At 31.8% G+C, this 17,898-nt stretch overlaps 1 protein-coding gene across 1 annotated transcript; it reads right to left on the bottom strand.

Annotated features, from left to right (window-relative positions):
- Positions 1–6,096: 6,096 nt before the first annotated feature.
- On the bottom strand, positions 6,097–12,630 carry LOC124826105 (light-inducible protein CPRF2-like). Its single transcript, XM_047298861.2, has 6 exons — positions 12,061–12,630; positions 10,222–10,318; positions 9,710–9,926; positions 7,172–7,247; positions 6,923–7,048; positions 6,097–6,700 (listed from the first exon to the last, which is right to left on the bottom strand). Exons 1-6 carry the CDS (start codon positions 12,433–12,435, stop codon positions 6,305–6,307), a joined length of 1,287 nt encoding a protein of 428 aa, XP_047154817.1. The 5' UTR covers positions 12,436–12,630; the 3' UTR covers positions 6,097–6,304.
- Positions 12,631–17,898: the final 5,268 nt, after the last annotated feature.

Raw genomic sequence — 17,898 nt, 5'->3', positions numbered from 1 at the left:
GTAAAAAAATATAATACAAAAGTAAAAAGAAGAAACATATAAAAAATTTATATAAAATATTTTAAAATAGTAACTATTTCTAAAAGATTTAAAAATAATTAATTAACAATTATATTATTTTAAAAATTAACTAATAATTATATTATACAAAATAAAATAAAAAAAACTGTGGATATATAAAAGGAGATATCTCTTTATATATAGATATAAATGATGTAGGTTTGTTCGGTCAGCACTAAATAAAAAATGATAATAACGCTTTTTTTTTTTAAATATTTCTGTCTATTAAAATTTGTAAATTAAAAGGAGAAAACTATTAAATAAAATTTTATGTCATCATTTTTTCTGAAAAAGTTTATTTAAAAATATATTATTATTTTTTCTTAAAAAGAAAACACAAACGATAATGGTGCTTGTTACGTGCACGCCCACGCAGGCGCTCTTTTTTCTTCCTTCACTGGATAGAGATTTTGAACCAAACTCACTTTGAGTGTTTTTTTTTTAGGATTTATCATTTAATGATTAAAAGTTTGAGGTTTAACTCAAAATTAATGAAAAAAATATTGAAAATTAGTTTAGTATGTAAAGAAGGATAAAAATGTTGTTTACATTAGTTTAATGAAATCTATAATTGAAGTATAATTATGTAGATACAAAAATCTTATATGAAAATGAATGTTGATTGGTGGAGAGTGATATAAAAAGGAAATGAAGTGAGAGTGGTGTACAACGCATCATACTTTTAAAAGAAAGCAGGTCCAATTTCTCACTGTTTTTTTAACCTACTGCCATCTAATTCAAGGATAGGTTATTACTTCAAAAATATTTATCTATATAACTTTTTTTTTACTAATTTATGTAAGTGATAGTTTTAAAAAAATATATATTTCAAGCTATAACTTTATTTTTAGTTTTCATTCTTGTATTTATGTCGTGTTTTGTGATGTCATTTTTTTCAATTTGTGTAGTTTATTCTTTTATAAGAAAAATAAGATAGTATTGTGAATTTAAACACAATTTTAATAATTTTCAGTTTAAACTAAAATTACTGTTATAAACTTTAGTGTTTTTTCAGTTAAATTTATTTTATTTTTTTAATTTAGGTTGAGTTTGATTAAAGCTATTTTGATGTAAATTAAAACTGCTAAAAATTAAAATAATATTTCATTAATTAAATATAATTGTATATTAAAAAGGAGTAAAATACTATAATGTATAACGTATATTCTCTGTATGCACAATTAATGTAACATCACAGATTATATAAAAGCATATAACATAGTAGTCCACATTTGAATGGAAGAGAACAGTTAGAATAGACTGTAAATAAAGTTTGTTAAACGTACAGTCATCCGATAAGGAGTCAGAATTTAAAACTTAAGCATACTAGAGTATTTCAAAAAAATAAGGAATGACTGATAGAATCCTAAGGAGACTAAGCAGCAACATCATCTTTCTCCAAAGCCTGCTCCAGAGGCACCTCATCCATCTCTGCTCACATCCAAGTGGATGATCATTGCAAAAGAAAGCATACCCAAGCAAACACAAACACACAAGCAAGGGTGAGCTAGATATAAAATCATGTTATAACAGTCATAGGCAACATGCAAGTCAAGACGAATATACTATACTATACAAACATGACTTGTTGCACTTAAACTTGACTCGTCCGGACTTAGAATGATTGCCGAGCTATGGCGGGTTATGCACTCGTGGTGGCTTCTACTATTTTGCAAAGTCATTGCCAATGGGTTTCACCCTCCCACACTCACGAGGTTAGTCCGTTATCACTCACTTTGGGCCATACTAGAAGCATCCAAGACTAGGACCTCCTGCTACTCCTCACCACATGGATCAATCCTCTCTACTTGAGAATGAAAGGCCATTGGAGCGTCAGGAAAACCCCCAAGACTGAGCTACCATGCAAATCATTCTAAACGCACTGAAAGGGCACCACCATGTATCCCCCTTGAGGATCATGGAATTACATCCAATACTAATACTTTCCACTTTAACACCAACATGTTAATGCATACATAAACCATTAAAGCAACTGGAACAATTAAGTAAAATAACATACTGGAATAAATAGGAATATAGGCCGAACATAAAACATCAACACATAATGGGCAAGGCCGAACCCCCTATGAATGGTGGAGACCGAACGGTATCTTACTTCCCCAAAGGACAGGACCGAACGGTCCATAAATGGTAAGATTGAAGAGTGACCGAACACTATTCAGGACCGCTCACTAAGAGAGACCGAACGCTACCTGCGACCGAACGCTACTTAAGAGACCGTACGCTACTTAAGAGACCGTCCACTAAGACCGAATGCTACCAAGACCACCCACTAAGACCGTACGCTACTTAAGAGACCATCCACTAAGACCGAACGCTGCCAAGACCACCCACTAAGACCGTACGCTACTTAAGAGACCAAACTCTCCTTAAGAGACTGAACGCTACCTGAGAGACCATCCACTAAGATCGAACGCTACCAAGACCGAGCACTAAGGCTGAACTCTACTTAAGACCGAGCACTAAGACCGAACGCTAACAAGATCAAGCACTAAGGCCGAACTCCACTTAAGACCGAGCACTAAGACCGAACGCTAACAAGACCGAGCACTAAGGCCGAACTCCACTTAAAATCGAGCACTAAGACCGAACGCTAACGAGACCGAGAACTAAGGTCGAATGCTAACAAGACCGAGCACTAAGGTCGAACTCCACTTAAGACCGAGTACTAAGACCGAACGCTAACAAGACCGAGCACTAAGGCCGAACTCCACTTAAGACCGAGCACTAAGACCGAACGCTAATGAGACCGAACGCCCAACAGTGCATGGTCGAATGGTTATTAGTTGCGAAACTGCATAATTCTGCAGAATTTCTGCAGAATTATGAACAACACCTAACACAACCATTCCTAACCATTTTTACTAACTTTTAACACCTTGAATTCTTGTTTTATACTTAATTAAACTCATCTAAATGATTCTGAACATTCCTACTACCATTCTAAAGTGATTAAGATCAAGTTTTGTCTTTTGAAACATCAATTTCCTCAACTTAAGGACCCAATTTCGATTTTACCACTTCTAACATATTCTAGTCCAGTTTTATGATCCTAACAGGTCACAAATGACTTGCCTAAGATGTTCCAACAACCCAAATGTGCCCAGAACCCTTACTTCCTAAAATCACTACCTCACTTCCTCTCAAGTGACCCAAAACCCTTGCAGAATATCAATTTTTCCGTCCCTTCACTGTTACAACATGTCTCTCAGCCCAAACGCATCAACATAGACATTATAGAATTTAAATACATCTCAAAACAGTTTACATACATCACAATCCAATTTCATAGTCATTCAACCCAACACATGCAACTAAGTCTTTCCATATCAAAACACAATATCAACAGTACATCAGTACAAAACTCAACATACAGTTCATGCAACCAATTAAAGAAACCTTCTAGCTCCCCTTACCTTGAAACTTCTTTGCTCAACTCAAAGACCCGCAGCTCCAGTACCCCACACGCGAATAATCTAGACAACACCCTACAACCCGCAATGTGGTGATCAAGAACAGCTCTTAGAGCTAGAATGAACGGAGGAAAACGTAGAGGAGGGTACATTAGGCAGATGCAACTTGCCCTAGGTCCCAAATAGCGGAGAACAGTGAAGAGCTACTTACCCGCTGAAGAATGAAAATCTATTCGGATGGTTGCAAAGGCCTCTACGCCTCGGTCACTTGAGCACCACCTAATCCAACATGCAACCACTAAACATGAGGGAATGGTAGAGAGAAGGCAGAGAGAAATGGAGGAACAAGCTTTTTAGAGAGAGAATGGGAAGCTGAGATAATGAACTCAGATCTGGAAAGTCCCTCCTAAGGTTATAGTGCCCTTAGTGTTATGGGTCTGGCTGCTTCAACATAAGGTCCAACTGCCATATATTTTCATGTCCTTACAATTAATATCTTTTATTTGAATAAAAAAGATTTGTTTTTTACTTATTTGGAGTTTATTCATTCATTTCATTATAAATTTAAGTAATATTTTATTTATTTTTATCATGCATATTAGAATTGAAAATAAAATTTTGACGTAAATAAAAAGACTAATAATTTTTTTCAAATTGGATGAAACTAAACTCGTTATAAATGTTTTTCAATTTACGCAACATTAACAAATGTGTCTATTGGTAAATTGTAAGAAGAACAAACTAAAGAATGAGAGGAAAGAAGTTACAAAGCGTGAAATTTTCTATAATTACACCATCTACCGTTTAATCAGACTATGTTGTTCATTTTCATCCATCAAGTTTGGAATTTGTTAGCTTTTGGACATCAAATTTATAATTTTTTTAGTATACATTTGAAAATTATACATCTATACATGATTTATTTCTCTCAACAAGGTAGTTATCTCTTCATAGTACTCATGTCCTACTTATAATATATGTTCTACTTTCATGTCTGATTGAATAAGTCAATTTATTTCTTTCAGATGGTTTTGATGAGAATTCGTATAAGCATGACTCATATTCCTTAAATAAATCATATAATTAACTCCCATAAGTTAATGTTGTGACAAAAATTGATTGTTTTTATATTCATATTTTGTTTTTGTTCATTAGAGGTTGAGCGCATTTTTCTAATTAAATTTGATCTAACCAATATATAAATAGTGAAAACTCTAATACTATACGATAAAGTATTTATTGAATTCCGTGACAAAAACAATACACTTAATGAGTTAACAAATACATATTAGAATTAAATGTTGAATATATTTGGTAAAGTTAAAAATTACCAATAGTGTATTGGTTGATCTAGTCTTTCAACCCTCTCCACTTATGGATACAAACATCATCATCATTACTTTCGGAGACAATTTCAATTTCAAACACATCTATTAATATTTATATATATATATATATATATATATATATATATATATATATATATATATACATCATATTATTTTATTTTATTAAATTAAAATTTAATTTTTGTAATAATTTTTATTATTTTATAAATTGATATATAGATTACTTATTATTTTATTGAATTTTAAATATTATTTAAAATATTTAAACTTAAAGTAAGTTCATTCAAAATTACAATTATTTATATTTTAAAGACAAAATTCAATTCCAGAATTATAAATCAGGAACTAAAAAATATTTTAAACCTTAAGAAAATACGATAAGAAACAGGTTTTCCGATAATTTTTTGCCAAAAAGAAGGTACGAAACAATCCTTTTTACGTTGAAAAAAATAATACAATAAAATCGTCATCTTACTCTTACAGAATAATAAATATTTTAAAAACATAATTAAAATCAACCAAACAGATCTTTTGAATTTAAAAAACGACTATAATATCTTGTGACACACCAAATAAAATTTGACCATTTAAAATAATAATATTTTAATTCTATTTATTTTATTTTTTAATTTAAAATTCTAACACAGGTTATTATATTATTACTACAGTAAAATATTTCTTTTCCTATCCTGTAGTCTGTCTATTAGAAACTAAAGATTAAACGCAATTTAAACTCTTATTCCTTTATCTTTCGATGTCTTTTAAAAATAAAAACATAATGTATAAAACTACAAAACTTAAAAACAAAATCATAACTATAAAACTCTAAACCATAAAATAGACAATATCTTAAATATACAATATCTAAATAGATTTGAAATCATAACATTAACAATCCCATAATTGACTTTAAAGATGTCTCAACGACTTGGAATTATAATATTAACGTCCACAGTAAAGTTCACAATGAGATTCTAAGACATTAATCCTTAAACTCTTCATTGGAAACTCCAAAACGAACTTGTTATCAGATCAGATGTCATAGTATTATTTTTCTTTCAAAAACTCCGTAACTGTCAAAATGATTGCCAGAGATCATAATTTTCAAATATGAAAAGACTTGTGTAAGATATATTTTCAAATACGAACTTCCCTTATTGTTGCACTCAGTTTATTCAGACTCCTCGACTTTCTGTAAGATAAAATGCGATCATATTGGAACTTACCTGGGGGAAATCGTAGGCATTGAGAACTATTAAAACTTAGCGGCTGTAAAATATATTTCATCCTTTTTTTGGAAAAGAACAAGAGGCGAAGTGCACTAATTGAATCCAGACTCATGTGATCCATCAAATTGATGTACAGTGTATTCCAGATGAATATGGCTTTAGTTATAAATAACTAGCAGAAATAACTGTTTGATAATAACTTTCTGGTGAAGCATCCAAGAGATTTGGCTACTTACTGCTCCCCATTAGAGGGAGGTCCACAGGAATCCACACCACCACGAATCCGCTTCTGAAGATGTTCCAAGCTAGCCACCCGCTGCAGGGAAGAAGTTTGACCCATCTTGTTCCCACCTGCCACTGCTGCAGGGTTCTGCTGCACATTTTCAATTGAAGACATGCCCGCCAACCCATCGTTGACTATCGGATCATGACTGGGAATAGGATTATTAGATGTGGGTTGATAGAAGTGATGATGATCATCTTGCACAGGAACAGCTGCATCTGCTGAAGTGTCTGAAGGGCTTCTTCCATCAAATAACGTCATGCCCAATGATGACATGTCAGACATGGCATGAACCATTGGGTTCAACCCGGTAATTCTTTTGACGGTCTCTTCAGCCATCTTCACCTACAAATGAAAACAACAAGGCAGGCAATGACAAAACATATCAGATCTTTTTGTCAATCCAGGTGAAGCAATTGGCAATGTAACTTTTAATGTAGATTCTCTTCACTGTGAAAAAATATGATCGGACACCATTCTTCATCCAACCGATGGAATTTGAGAAAGAGCCTGTAGGTTTGCGGCTAATAGATTTAAGTTAGGCCAAGTATAAAGTAGGACCATTACCTTTGCTCTTAATGTTTCCACATCAGCTTTTAAAACTCTGTTGTCAACAGCAGATTCACTGTATTTCTGACTTACATCAGTAAGGCGCTTCAACAAGGTAGAATTTTCACCTCTTAATTGAGAAACCTATGATGATAGAATAAAATGTCATAAAGCACCTATGTTTTCATGTGAGGACTAATCATCTAACACACATGAGGGCGGAGGAGAAACAATTCAATTCTATAAAATAAAATAAAATACACAAACCTGTGTTTCTAGGTCAGTTAAATGAGCCTGCTTTCTTCTTCTAGAGCGCCGGGCAGACTCCCTATTGGATAGCATCCTGAGATATAAATGTTATTAGACATTGACGGAAATAGAATTTGTTCCCTAGTAGAACAAATCAATATCTAACACTAAAAAGAGGGTAAAACTGGAATCCTATCTTTGAAAAAAAAGGCTGTTCAGTAAGACTTGCAACCAATATGAAATTTGTTCAATCCTACCGTATAAACGAGGAAGTACATAATCCGTTTAAGAACAATGTAACAACCTCCAGGGTTCCACATCTTCACATCTGAAGTTTCATAGGAAAAATGTTCAGGCATTTTTTTTCACAGATTATCACAATTTGTAGGAAAAAAAATGGAGTAAACAGCATCACTCTTGTTTCGAAGTTCTAACGTAATACTTTTTCTGGCATGCCGCCAATCACTTAGTTTACAAGGCAGGAGCTGGCAAATCCTATGAGTAAACAAAACACCTAACCACTCTGAACCAAGGTAGTTGAATCAGAATTCAAATTATAGTTATAACAAAAAAGTGTTCCTTGTTTTGCTTACAAATCAGAATGGAGCAAGTATTTTACTACGGCTTTATAATAGATTATTTTGGATTTAATAACTTATTGTGTCACACAATTTATTCATTTTTTCAATTTCGTCCTATAGTTATTAAAAGTTTCAATTTGGTCCACCTTAATGAAATTCGCTAATTTTTTCCCTTCATTAACACCATCTATATGCCTGACGGAAGAATACATTGTGATCTCTTTAAGGTGGATATTGCAGTTAAAATAAGTTAATTTAATATTTAAATATTGAAATCGGAAATTTTTAAAAGCCCGTGGTCTGCATGTGCAAGAAAGCCCATTGCAACTTTAAATTAAGAACATCTCTATTGCTGAAAGCTAATATAACAAAATTTGAGACTGTAGGTCTTAAAGAAGACCCTGGGTCATAAGAACATAAAATCATTTTTCCTACAAAAAGTAAATTAAAACCTTGTAATGACTCTAACAATGGAGGTGACCTTAAAACATGGGTTAAAGTTCACAATAAACAATTGGGAAGTAAGCGGCACAGTTCCCATTACATTTCGACAGCCATGTGCTCCAAACAACACATAAATGAACTCAATTCAAGTAAAATCCACAAAAAACCCATCATTGAAAACCACAAAATCTATCCAAAACACTAAAATCAATCAATCCACCAATGAACTCAATCAAACACAGATTCAAAATCCCATAAAATTCTCAACACCCGTAATTCACCCTAAAAAAGGAAACCCCAAAATAAAAATCACACAATATCAATGAGCACAAAAATCTTTGAATTGGGAAATAATAAATCAAACATGCCGGAATAGCATAGAGAGCAGAAAAAGGGTTTTGTGAATTAAGAAAGAGAAACGGACGTAAAAGATAGAAAAAGAGACTAAGAAAGAGATAAGCAACCAATTACCCTAAAGAGGAAAGGAACATTCTTCTCAAGTCATCTCCATTGCAAAAGTCAATGAAGGAAGTCTTAATTTACTTTTATGAATCTCACTGTCACATCACTTTCAAAATTTCCGATACAAGGGTTTTCATAAAACCTGCATTTCAATAATTTTTAAGGCAGAAGAATATTTTTTTTATTTTTATACTCACCAGTCTTAAATTTTATATCATGACAGCATACTCTAATACGAAGATCTTATAAGACACACATTTTAAACTTATGACGCTGCAAAAGAGATGCCCTCATAAACCAAATACCCCGGCAACCCTAAGCCAAATGAAGAAGAGCACCTCCACCGAATCCCATGAATACCAACAGTTTTTTGAGAGCTCATTTAATCCTTAACGGACACATCAACAATAATAACATCATGTTCGCATTGCTTAAACACTGTTTCCATCAGATTAACAGAATGGCAAACAGTGACCTATTTTGTAAAAAACTGAGACCAAATTGAGGCTTTCAACAATTGGGTAACAAAATTTTGAAAAAACAAAAGCGGAACTAAATAAGTAAATAAGCCTAGACTTTAAGATAAAAAGATAACAACCAGTAATTGGGAATCCACGCACGGCATATGCAACACAGAAGTTAGAACTGCAGCACATGATTTGTCCACCCAGCGTTCTGGCTGCTGTTTTTTCCTTCTTATTTTTTTATTTTAGCAGCAGAAAATGCCGCTCATACCAGGGGTGACAGCCTCAGAAAAGTAGTTGAATGTAACAACTCCTTCTGAGGCCTAACAGAACTTACGTATGACAAGTGTTACACTTCTCCAGATCGCAATTACTGCGATTCAGGTATGAATCATGATGTGATTCAAGTATGAAAATGATTTGCTCACTGATTGTATCACCAGATGCTTGAATCATATGGAATCGCACTTACTGTATTGCAAATCATGCAACACTAATGAGCGTTCTGTGAGCACAATCACATGATATTACATTTAATTCCTGCGTATAAAAGAAGTACCAGCATTTTATACAATAAAAACATGCAATTTTTAGAATATCGTTACCTCCTTACTCTTTTTGCATCAGCTGGGTCCATGTCGTTCATAGATGTCTCTCCCTCAGCATCATCATCATCTGACAGTTCTCTTGATGATCCACTTGTTGATGGTCTAACTGCAACAACAGGTTTCTTTTGCGTGGAAGGTATGGAAGGCATCCCAACTGGTACTTTCGTATCTTTATCTTGTAACTTAGATGGATCATTTCCAGAAGGAATAGATCCTACATAGACATATATGTTTGACATAATTCAATAGGTGTTATCCATACAAAGAGAGATAAAATTGAACCTGTAAAGCTGCTCAAAAAATTACTAAACAGGTCAATGAAAGAAGGCAATAGTGTTCTGATCAAAATAAAATGGTAAATACAGATTATGCAATTAACCCACTCGTGCAACTGCAACTAGATACTTATTCATTACATATTCAGCATTCCACAAACTCTACTTCACTGACCATGTATTGTCATTTAACCCTTTTAATACATGTATGCATAAATATTTACCAATTCAAACCTTTAGATGTAGTCTGAGATCCAACTTGAGAAGGATCGATAGGCTGTGATCCACCATCAGAAAAAGGGGCTGGCTCTTGAGATTTAGCCAAAGATGCCTATTGCGGAGAATAGAGAAAAAAATTAGATACTGGTTCAATTCTCAGTGGGGAAAGATGAGAATAGATACAAATAGAAAGTCCTTCATGGAATGCATTGGAGACCTTCTATTTGGATACTTCCTCCTAATTTTGTATAGCTATTTGTTGAAAACACATGCTTTTGAACTGAATTTCGAAGGGCTAGTTAATACTGGTGTGTACCCCAGGAAGTACAGAAACAGGTAATATATCTGTATTACTCTGAATTGCATAAACAGGTAATAAACCTCTAATTTCGTATTCAAACTATTATTCTGTCTCCTAAATAGTTCTTAATGTTATAAACCAAGGCTATCCAATCAAGATTTGGATTCTGAATTTCTGATTGATTATTTCATATGTAAGTCATAATTTGTAATCGTAAGATTTAGAGAAAAATACTTCAAAACTGCTTCCAGAAAGCAACTAAAGCAAGATGAATACGAGGGAAGGAAGTGGAACAAATCTCATATAGACAATACACGGTGTTCAATGCAAACAATTTAAGCTAGAAATAGATAAAACAACTTAAGTAAAAGTCATATAAGACAAAAAGTATTAGTTATATATGAGTTTGTGCAATCCTTATTTTAGAAGAATGGAAATGAAGCAATTACATGGCTAAATAGAGCAAGAGCATTGAATTGATGAGTGATTAATAAAGTAGTGGAATAATCATATAGGAAAAGTTCACAAGTATTCTTTCAATTTCTTTTAATTGAAAATTTAAGCTCAAATGAGGTTTTAATTTTTTTTCACAAGAAATGGTGAAAAGGTAAAAATATACACAAGCGCGCCCGCCCACACCCACACAATGAATTGTTGATTCGTCTCAGTGATAAGAAATTATACAAACTAGAAAAGTAAATAGTAAGTCTAGGATAACTAAAATTAAAATTATGGAAGAGATTTACTGACATAAACCCACTTGTCTTTTAGAAGGAGTATGTTAACAAGATGCATCCAGATGTTCTTTAAAATTGATCGTAGTTATAATTTTCTTACGTCATCCTAACTAATAAGTGGGTCTATTTTAGCAAATCCTACGAGCAATTGCTAGTATCTTCCAACTTGGTTTATAAGGAGAAGTATGTTTCATTAGAAGGAGTGTGTTATGAAGCTACGCCAAGAAGTATTTCGGGATTAATAATAGTTATAATTTGGCAATGCACTCCGTCTAAACTACAAATGGGTTTACATTATCAAAATCCCTTTAAGTAATACTTAAATATTGAATCACCAGTTTAATCGCAAAGTCGAATTTAATGGATTTTTAATATTTTATACACTAGTAAGTGATTTGTTCTACTTAAAGGACCACTTATGAGAGAAGGCAAACTGCTGAAATGAATCAAATTGGGGGACTCCCTAGTAACAGAATAGTTGCACCTGAATATGTTACGTATCATATTCAGATATTTGCATTCAGAATTGAAATGGCAAATTCACTTTAAGAACAACTCTGAAGTGTGGTGTGATTCGACGTTTCTCTATTTAATTTTAAAACACGAGATGATCGCCGTTTGCTCCTAAATATATAAGCAGACCCCAGTGTGCAAATAAATAAACAAAAAAATGCATGCAAGATAATTGACTGAAAGACGAAAAAAAGTTAAAACGCAAGACAGATCCAAATCAGAACCAATGGAATCGTTTGATTCGCACATGCGAAACGGAGCAGACATTGAACGATGAAGAAAGGTGAAGAAGAAAAGGATTACCCTAGTCATGGCAACAGCAGCGCATGCAAGGTTGAGCTTGCTCTTGAGGAAGGCCTGGTACTCATCGGAGTCAAGGGGTACGGGAACAGGGGCATTGGGCAAAACGGCGGCGTTCTGGGGAGGAGCAGGGGCAGGTTTGGGATGATCGTCGATCTCGACAAAGACAACGTCAGTGGCGGCCGCAGAAGTAGCCCTGGTGGCGGAGGAAGGAGAGGGGGGAGAGGGTGCTGAAGCTTCCTGGATGAAGCGTTGGAAGGCCCACTCGGAGGCGCTACGGCTCATCTTAGAGGCCTCATCGGCGGCGGAGACGGGGATCGGCGGCGATGGCCAGAAGTGATCGGAGATTTCGTCGACTGAGGAGAACACCCTATCCATATCGTATCTTACGTCTCCTTGGGTTTGATTGTGTGTGATGTGATGCGATGGGAGGAGGCCGCGGCTATACAAATCGAGAGCACCGGGGCATATAGGTCAAAATCGTACACCACTGGGGGAAGACATTCAATCTTTCTCTTTCTTTTCTTTTTCAATTTTTTTTCTCTCCTATCATCAACCACTGATATTATATAACCCATCCCACCAACACAAACTGGAGCTAGTTTTTACTAAAATAATATTTATAATGATTTTCGTGCATGTATAGTTCCAAATCATTCTAATAATCTGGAAAACAAAGGATTACAAATAAACTTACATTACAAAAATATATACACTTTAATGCTTGAGAAATATAATATGTAAGTGTTAAATATTAATTGTATACCTTTTATCTTACTAATTATGTTTTCGATGTAATTAATTATGTAGTCGATTTTAATTGTTGACAAAAAATAGATTATATATTCGTTACACTTTGCATGTTTGGAATAACTTGTGTATCATCGTCAACATTACGGTAATTGAATAAAAAAATTATGACCTTCACTTTTATAATTTAAAACTAATTACATGCATTTACCAACTTTCATGTAATATTTTATTTATTTGTATTATCTTTCACTTAATTCAAGTAACTCACTTTTTATCGTCTTTTATTCTTTTATTTCATGTCTCACTCTCGTTTGCTTTTTACTGCCTATAAAAAAAATAATATAAAATTATTATGGCCTTGAAAATAATTTGCTTGATCATTTTTCACTATTTATTCATTTATACTTTCATGTAAATCAAGTCAATCATGGACCTAACTTCAAATATTTTTACATGCTTAACAACAACAAAAAAATTGCATTCTCATTTTTTATATTTTTTCCAACTGCATGTGTTATCATTGTTTAACCTGAACAAAATTTCTTTTTAAGTCTTTAATGTTTGCTATGTTGTAATTTTTTACCGCTAACATGTAAAATGTACTATGTACTTAAACCTTTCACACTGATTTTAAACATTACATCTAATGGTTTTGGTCATTTAATATTACATCAATTTGATATCATCAAGTAACTGAAATTTAAATAATCTTTAAAAAAAAATAACTTAAGACAAAAAAAATATTATTAAAGGTAAAGGAGTTAACTTTAATATTTAATCAATTGGATAATTGTTTAGATATGCAAATAATATTGAAATTATTTGATGGTTGGAAAAAGTATGTATTTTGTATATAGTTATTGAAATAATGTAAATTTATTATGAATGTTATTTTATATATAATTAGTACGATGGAAGAGTTTAAAAGAGATTAATGTAATAAAATTGGTATGAATTTTGTGAGAGTTGCGTGATGATTGACCTCTATAAAGTGTTACAACTTAAGTGACATGCAAGTGATAATTCGTCATTGCATGCAATATCACTCAAGTGACAAGCAAGTGATAATTTGTTATGTAGAAGCAATAAATTATCACTACATCCGCACTTCAATGTCTCTCAAGAGCCTTGGTTTTAATGCTAAAGTGATGGCTTGTTGTTTGAGAAACAAAGATGTTGAAATTCACTCTCATCTAATACTCCAAATGTTCAAGTGATGAAGAATGGGTTGCTTAACATTAAGGTGAGGCACTGGTGTGCATGAAAACTAAAACTTGTTGGAATGTGAAGTAAGTATCCATACTTAAGTGACATAGAGCCTTTTAAGTTTTGAATAAACGAGGTGTGATTATGAAACTTATTTGATTATACAAGTAACCCAACTCAAGTGACAATTGAATGTTTGAGTGAGGGAAAGCTTAAACCAACTCTCTCTACTTTAGAGATGCTCAAGCAACAAGAGGATATTTGAGTGAGATAAATGTAATGTGCATTCATTATGGTCTAGAGTTGATGTCGTTCAAGTTCATCACAAAATGAAAATCATGATCTCATATTTTAAGTTCAAGATCTCACACTTACCATTAGCAATATGTTAATAATTATAATATATATATATATATATATATATATATATATATATAATTTGAGTTCAAGCTCAACATTAGACTTATAGCATAGTCATCTTTCATGTACTTGAGACCCTTAAACGTTGTCGTTATACATTCCAAATCATAATGGTCTTACGCTAAAAATACCCTTATATATTAAAAAAAAGGTTTAAATGCTTACTTCGTCCTCATGTTAAGAGGTGAATTTCTGTTTAGCACTTGGTTTTAAAAATGAAGACATTGGGTCCCTATGTTATGAAAAGTGTATGAATAAGGTCATTTTCGTTAAGTTGATAGCAACTACGTTAAGTCCATGCTGATGTGGTCGTACTTTTTCCCTTATCTCTTCTGTTGTCCAGCTTTTTTTATCTCTTGTTCAGCTTTTTCTTTGATGATTTGTTGAACTTGTTCTTTCTTTTGGACCTTATTCATATATTTTTCATAACATAGGGACCTAATGTCTTTATTTTTAAAACCGGGTACTAAACAGAAATTCACCTCTTAACATGGAGACGAAGTAAGCATTTAAGCCTAAAAAAACATACTTCAAACACATGAGTATTTTAATAATTTTTATTTTTAATTTAAAATAAAAAATAAAAGAAAATAAAATATTATTCAAACATCCTTAACCTTAATACTTAAAATCCATAATATATGAGGATATTTTTGTCAACTAAATTTTAGTATACAGGTCACGTAAATTAGCAAATCCCATTAAAAATATTAAGCAAAACTTTATTTTACTTATATAGTTACTTTTTCTTAAAATTTAAAAATTTAATGAGTTTTGTAAAATTAATATTATAATATAAACAATTTTTATTTAAAAATATTTCGAATAATATAACTTATTCTGATGTGTTAATTGTTATTATAATTTAAATTTATGTGTGATTATATATATGTATAAAAAAAATAGTTTCTCTCTCTACATAGTATATTGGCACAACAAAAACAGTATTCTACGATATAATTTCATACATTATATCCCACGATGATTTATGTTTGAATCCATTTTTCAAAAAGTGTAAAACCTGATATTGCTACCGCGGCAATGGATTAAGATGATTTTATGTAGCTGTCATCTTTAATTATAATTCTTATAATTAATAACTATAAAAGGTGAATACCTTAGATCGTTCTTTTATTGTTTCTCAATTGTTTATGGTATAAACAAAAACAAATGTTTAGTATTTTGAAATATAAATGGTAAGCTTGATAGTTTCTTGTTTTCTCATATTAATATAAGGAAGAAAGCGAAGGTTTGTGTAGCTGTGTTATGTCATTGTGGAGTAGAGCCAATTCTTAGTCCAATTCTATGAACCGTAAAAGGTTGTCGTACTCGCATCACATGAAAACTTTACAAAGATTATCCAATCCCTTTTCTTTTATGGAATCAAGAAAATCTTTTCCAATTTACCAAAAAGATAAAGACCTTTTCATCTTCTAGAAAATTAAGATCAAATATGAGAGTGACCAACAAAACTTACTTTTTTTTCATCCATAGTTTCAAAACATTGCATTATTAATCATTCCAATAAAATATATTAAATATTTTTCAATAAAAAATGAATTTGAGAAGAATTGAAGGTAAATTTTTGTTATTTATTTGAGTGCATTTCGAGGTAAGTGAGAGTAAATTTGGAAGTAAAGTTTGTGACAATTAGTGTAAGATTTAATTAATATGACAGATTAAAAAATTTACTTCCAAATTCACTAATGATGTTTTGATCCTAAACTCAGTTAAAAAACAATTGATGAAAACGTGAACATCGCTTAAAGTATTTATATCAATTTTTTAACTTTATCTTAGGATTAATTATACATTTACATAAGTTTAATGATTTTATAATAAAATAGTAAACAAAAAATACCAACAAGCTATGACTTATACTAAATTGATTATTAATCAATATATTTGTTTTGGGATACAGTATCAAGGTCAATATTTGATGTCCAAAAAGTAGTCCAAGTAATATTAAAGATGTTAAAATCAATCTAATATTTAACAGTTTAGATATATTAATGATATATTAAATACAATCATTTATCTTTTTACTTTAAACTTATATTTATAAATTTCAAAATATATATTTAATTAGAAATAATCTAATTTGTGATAATAAAAATTTCTCTTTATGTATTTGAGCATTAGAGTTAATCCTAATAATTTGACTAGTAGGTCAAACTCCATTTATTTGTGACTCATCAGATAGTTATGTGGTACAGTATTAATAATAATTAATTTAGAAAATATTCAAAATTCAAAGTACACGAACTGATCGAACCTCTGAAACCATCGCTTTCTTGAAGCAATCGAAATGTTTTGAATTTTAGAATCTGTCTGCAAGTAAGATATTTAATATGAATGCTACGTACATATCTTTACTTGAATTTCATCTTGTGGAGGTTGAAAGGAAATCTTAAAAATGGAAAAAGACCTCACATAAAATACCATTTATTGTATTTTTTTTTTTTTGCTTAAAGAAGAATAGAAGGAATCATGAAAAACTATTTGGGAATTAACAAGTGGAGTGGTCACACCCACTTGCAGTGACAGATACATTTGAATTAGGACATCGTAAATCATAAATACAATGCAAGTTGAACTTCATAACTGTGAAGTGGTGTGTTACGATAAGAATAAGATAATCAAAACTCCAACAGAAGCAACTCTTCAAAGATCTAAGAGAAAACTTTAGAGGGCTCCATACTTAACTTTCTCAGTCAACTCAGACCTTCTTTTTCATCTTTATTTTGTCTTCCATGCAATCATTATTAATAATTTAATTATAAATTTTTATTGATTAAAAATAAAAAAGTTAAACAGATTTATAAATTTATTATTTTAAAATTTTAAATTAAAAATAGTATCAATCTTTTTTTTATATGAAAGTTGAATTGGTGTTTGATTCATATTCTGTTTTTAATATAATATTCGAATTCATCACTGATTTCACATCATAATTTTTAATTAGAATTAAATTGTAAAAAGATGATGGTAGTGCAACATTGAATGATTGACTGAATCTTAAATTGCACTTGATTAGTGTTATGAATGGGACGTGATGCTTTATTTTGGCATGGGTCATCACTTGCTAGTGGTGTTTGCCGTTTGGTTTAATGTGATTATAATAATTATAATAATAATATATAAAGAAAATGTTGATGATGAGCATGGAAAGCAAATTAAGTAGCCCCATTGATGTGTGTAGAAGAAAGGCATATCTGAAAAAGAGGAATGGCAGCGAAAGAGAGGTTGGTGATGCCTTGTCAAATGATAAGTGATCTTTGGATTTGATTACCTCATAAACCTTTGCGAGGACAAGTAGGCCACAAATATCTCAACTCGAAAGTCTTTCTGGAGCATTCTTAACTTCTCAATCAGAATATTTTCGAACAAAACACACGAGTGAAAAGTCCAGGTTTTAAATAGTGAATTGGGGTGTCAATAGCTGGGCCCAAATACGAAATA

The sequence above is a fragment of the Vigna umbellata genome, chromosome 8, assembly GCF_029865625.1.
Source record: "Vigna umbellata cultivar VRB3 chromosome 8, Vumbellata_1.0, whole genome shotgun sequence".
In the NCBI taxonomy this organism is placed as follows: Eukaryota; Viridiplantae; Streptophyta; class Magnoliopsida; order Fabales; family Fabaceae; genus Vigna; species Vigna umbellata.
Note: the sequence above shows the minus strand (reverse complement) of the source record. Positions and strands in the feature narration are given on the sequence as shown.

What these genes read in the sequence shown, in the direction of transcription:
- LOC124826105 (XM_047298861.2), bottom strand. Translation starts at nt 12,435, where the DNA reads ATGGATAGGGTGTTCTCCTCAGTCGACGAAATCTCCGATCACTTCTGG. An exon ending in TAACTGACCTAGAAACACAG is followed by an intron (nt 7,049 to 7,171) that starts GTTTGTGTATTT and finishes CTATCATCATAG; the next exon opens with GTTTCTCAATTAAGAGGTGA. An exon ending in TGGAAACATTAAGAGCAAAG is followed by an intron (nt 6,701 to 6,922) that starts GTAATGGTCCTA and finishes TTTCATTTGTAG; the next exon opens with GTGAAGATGGCTGAAGAGAC.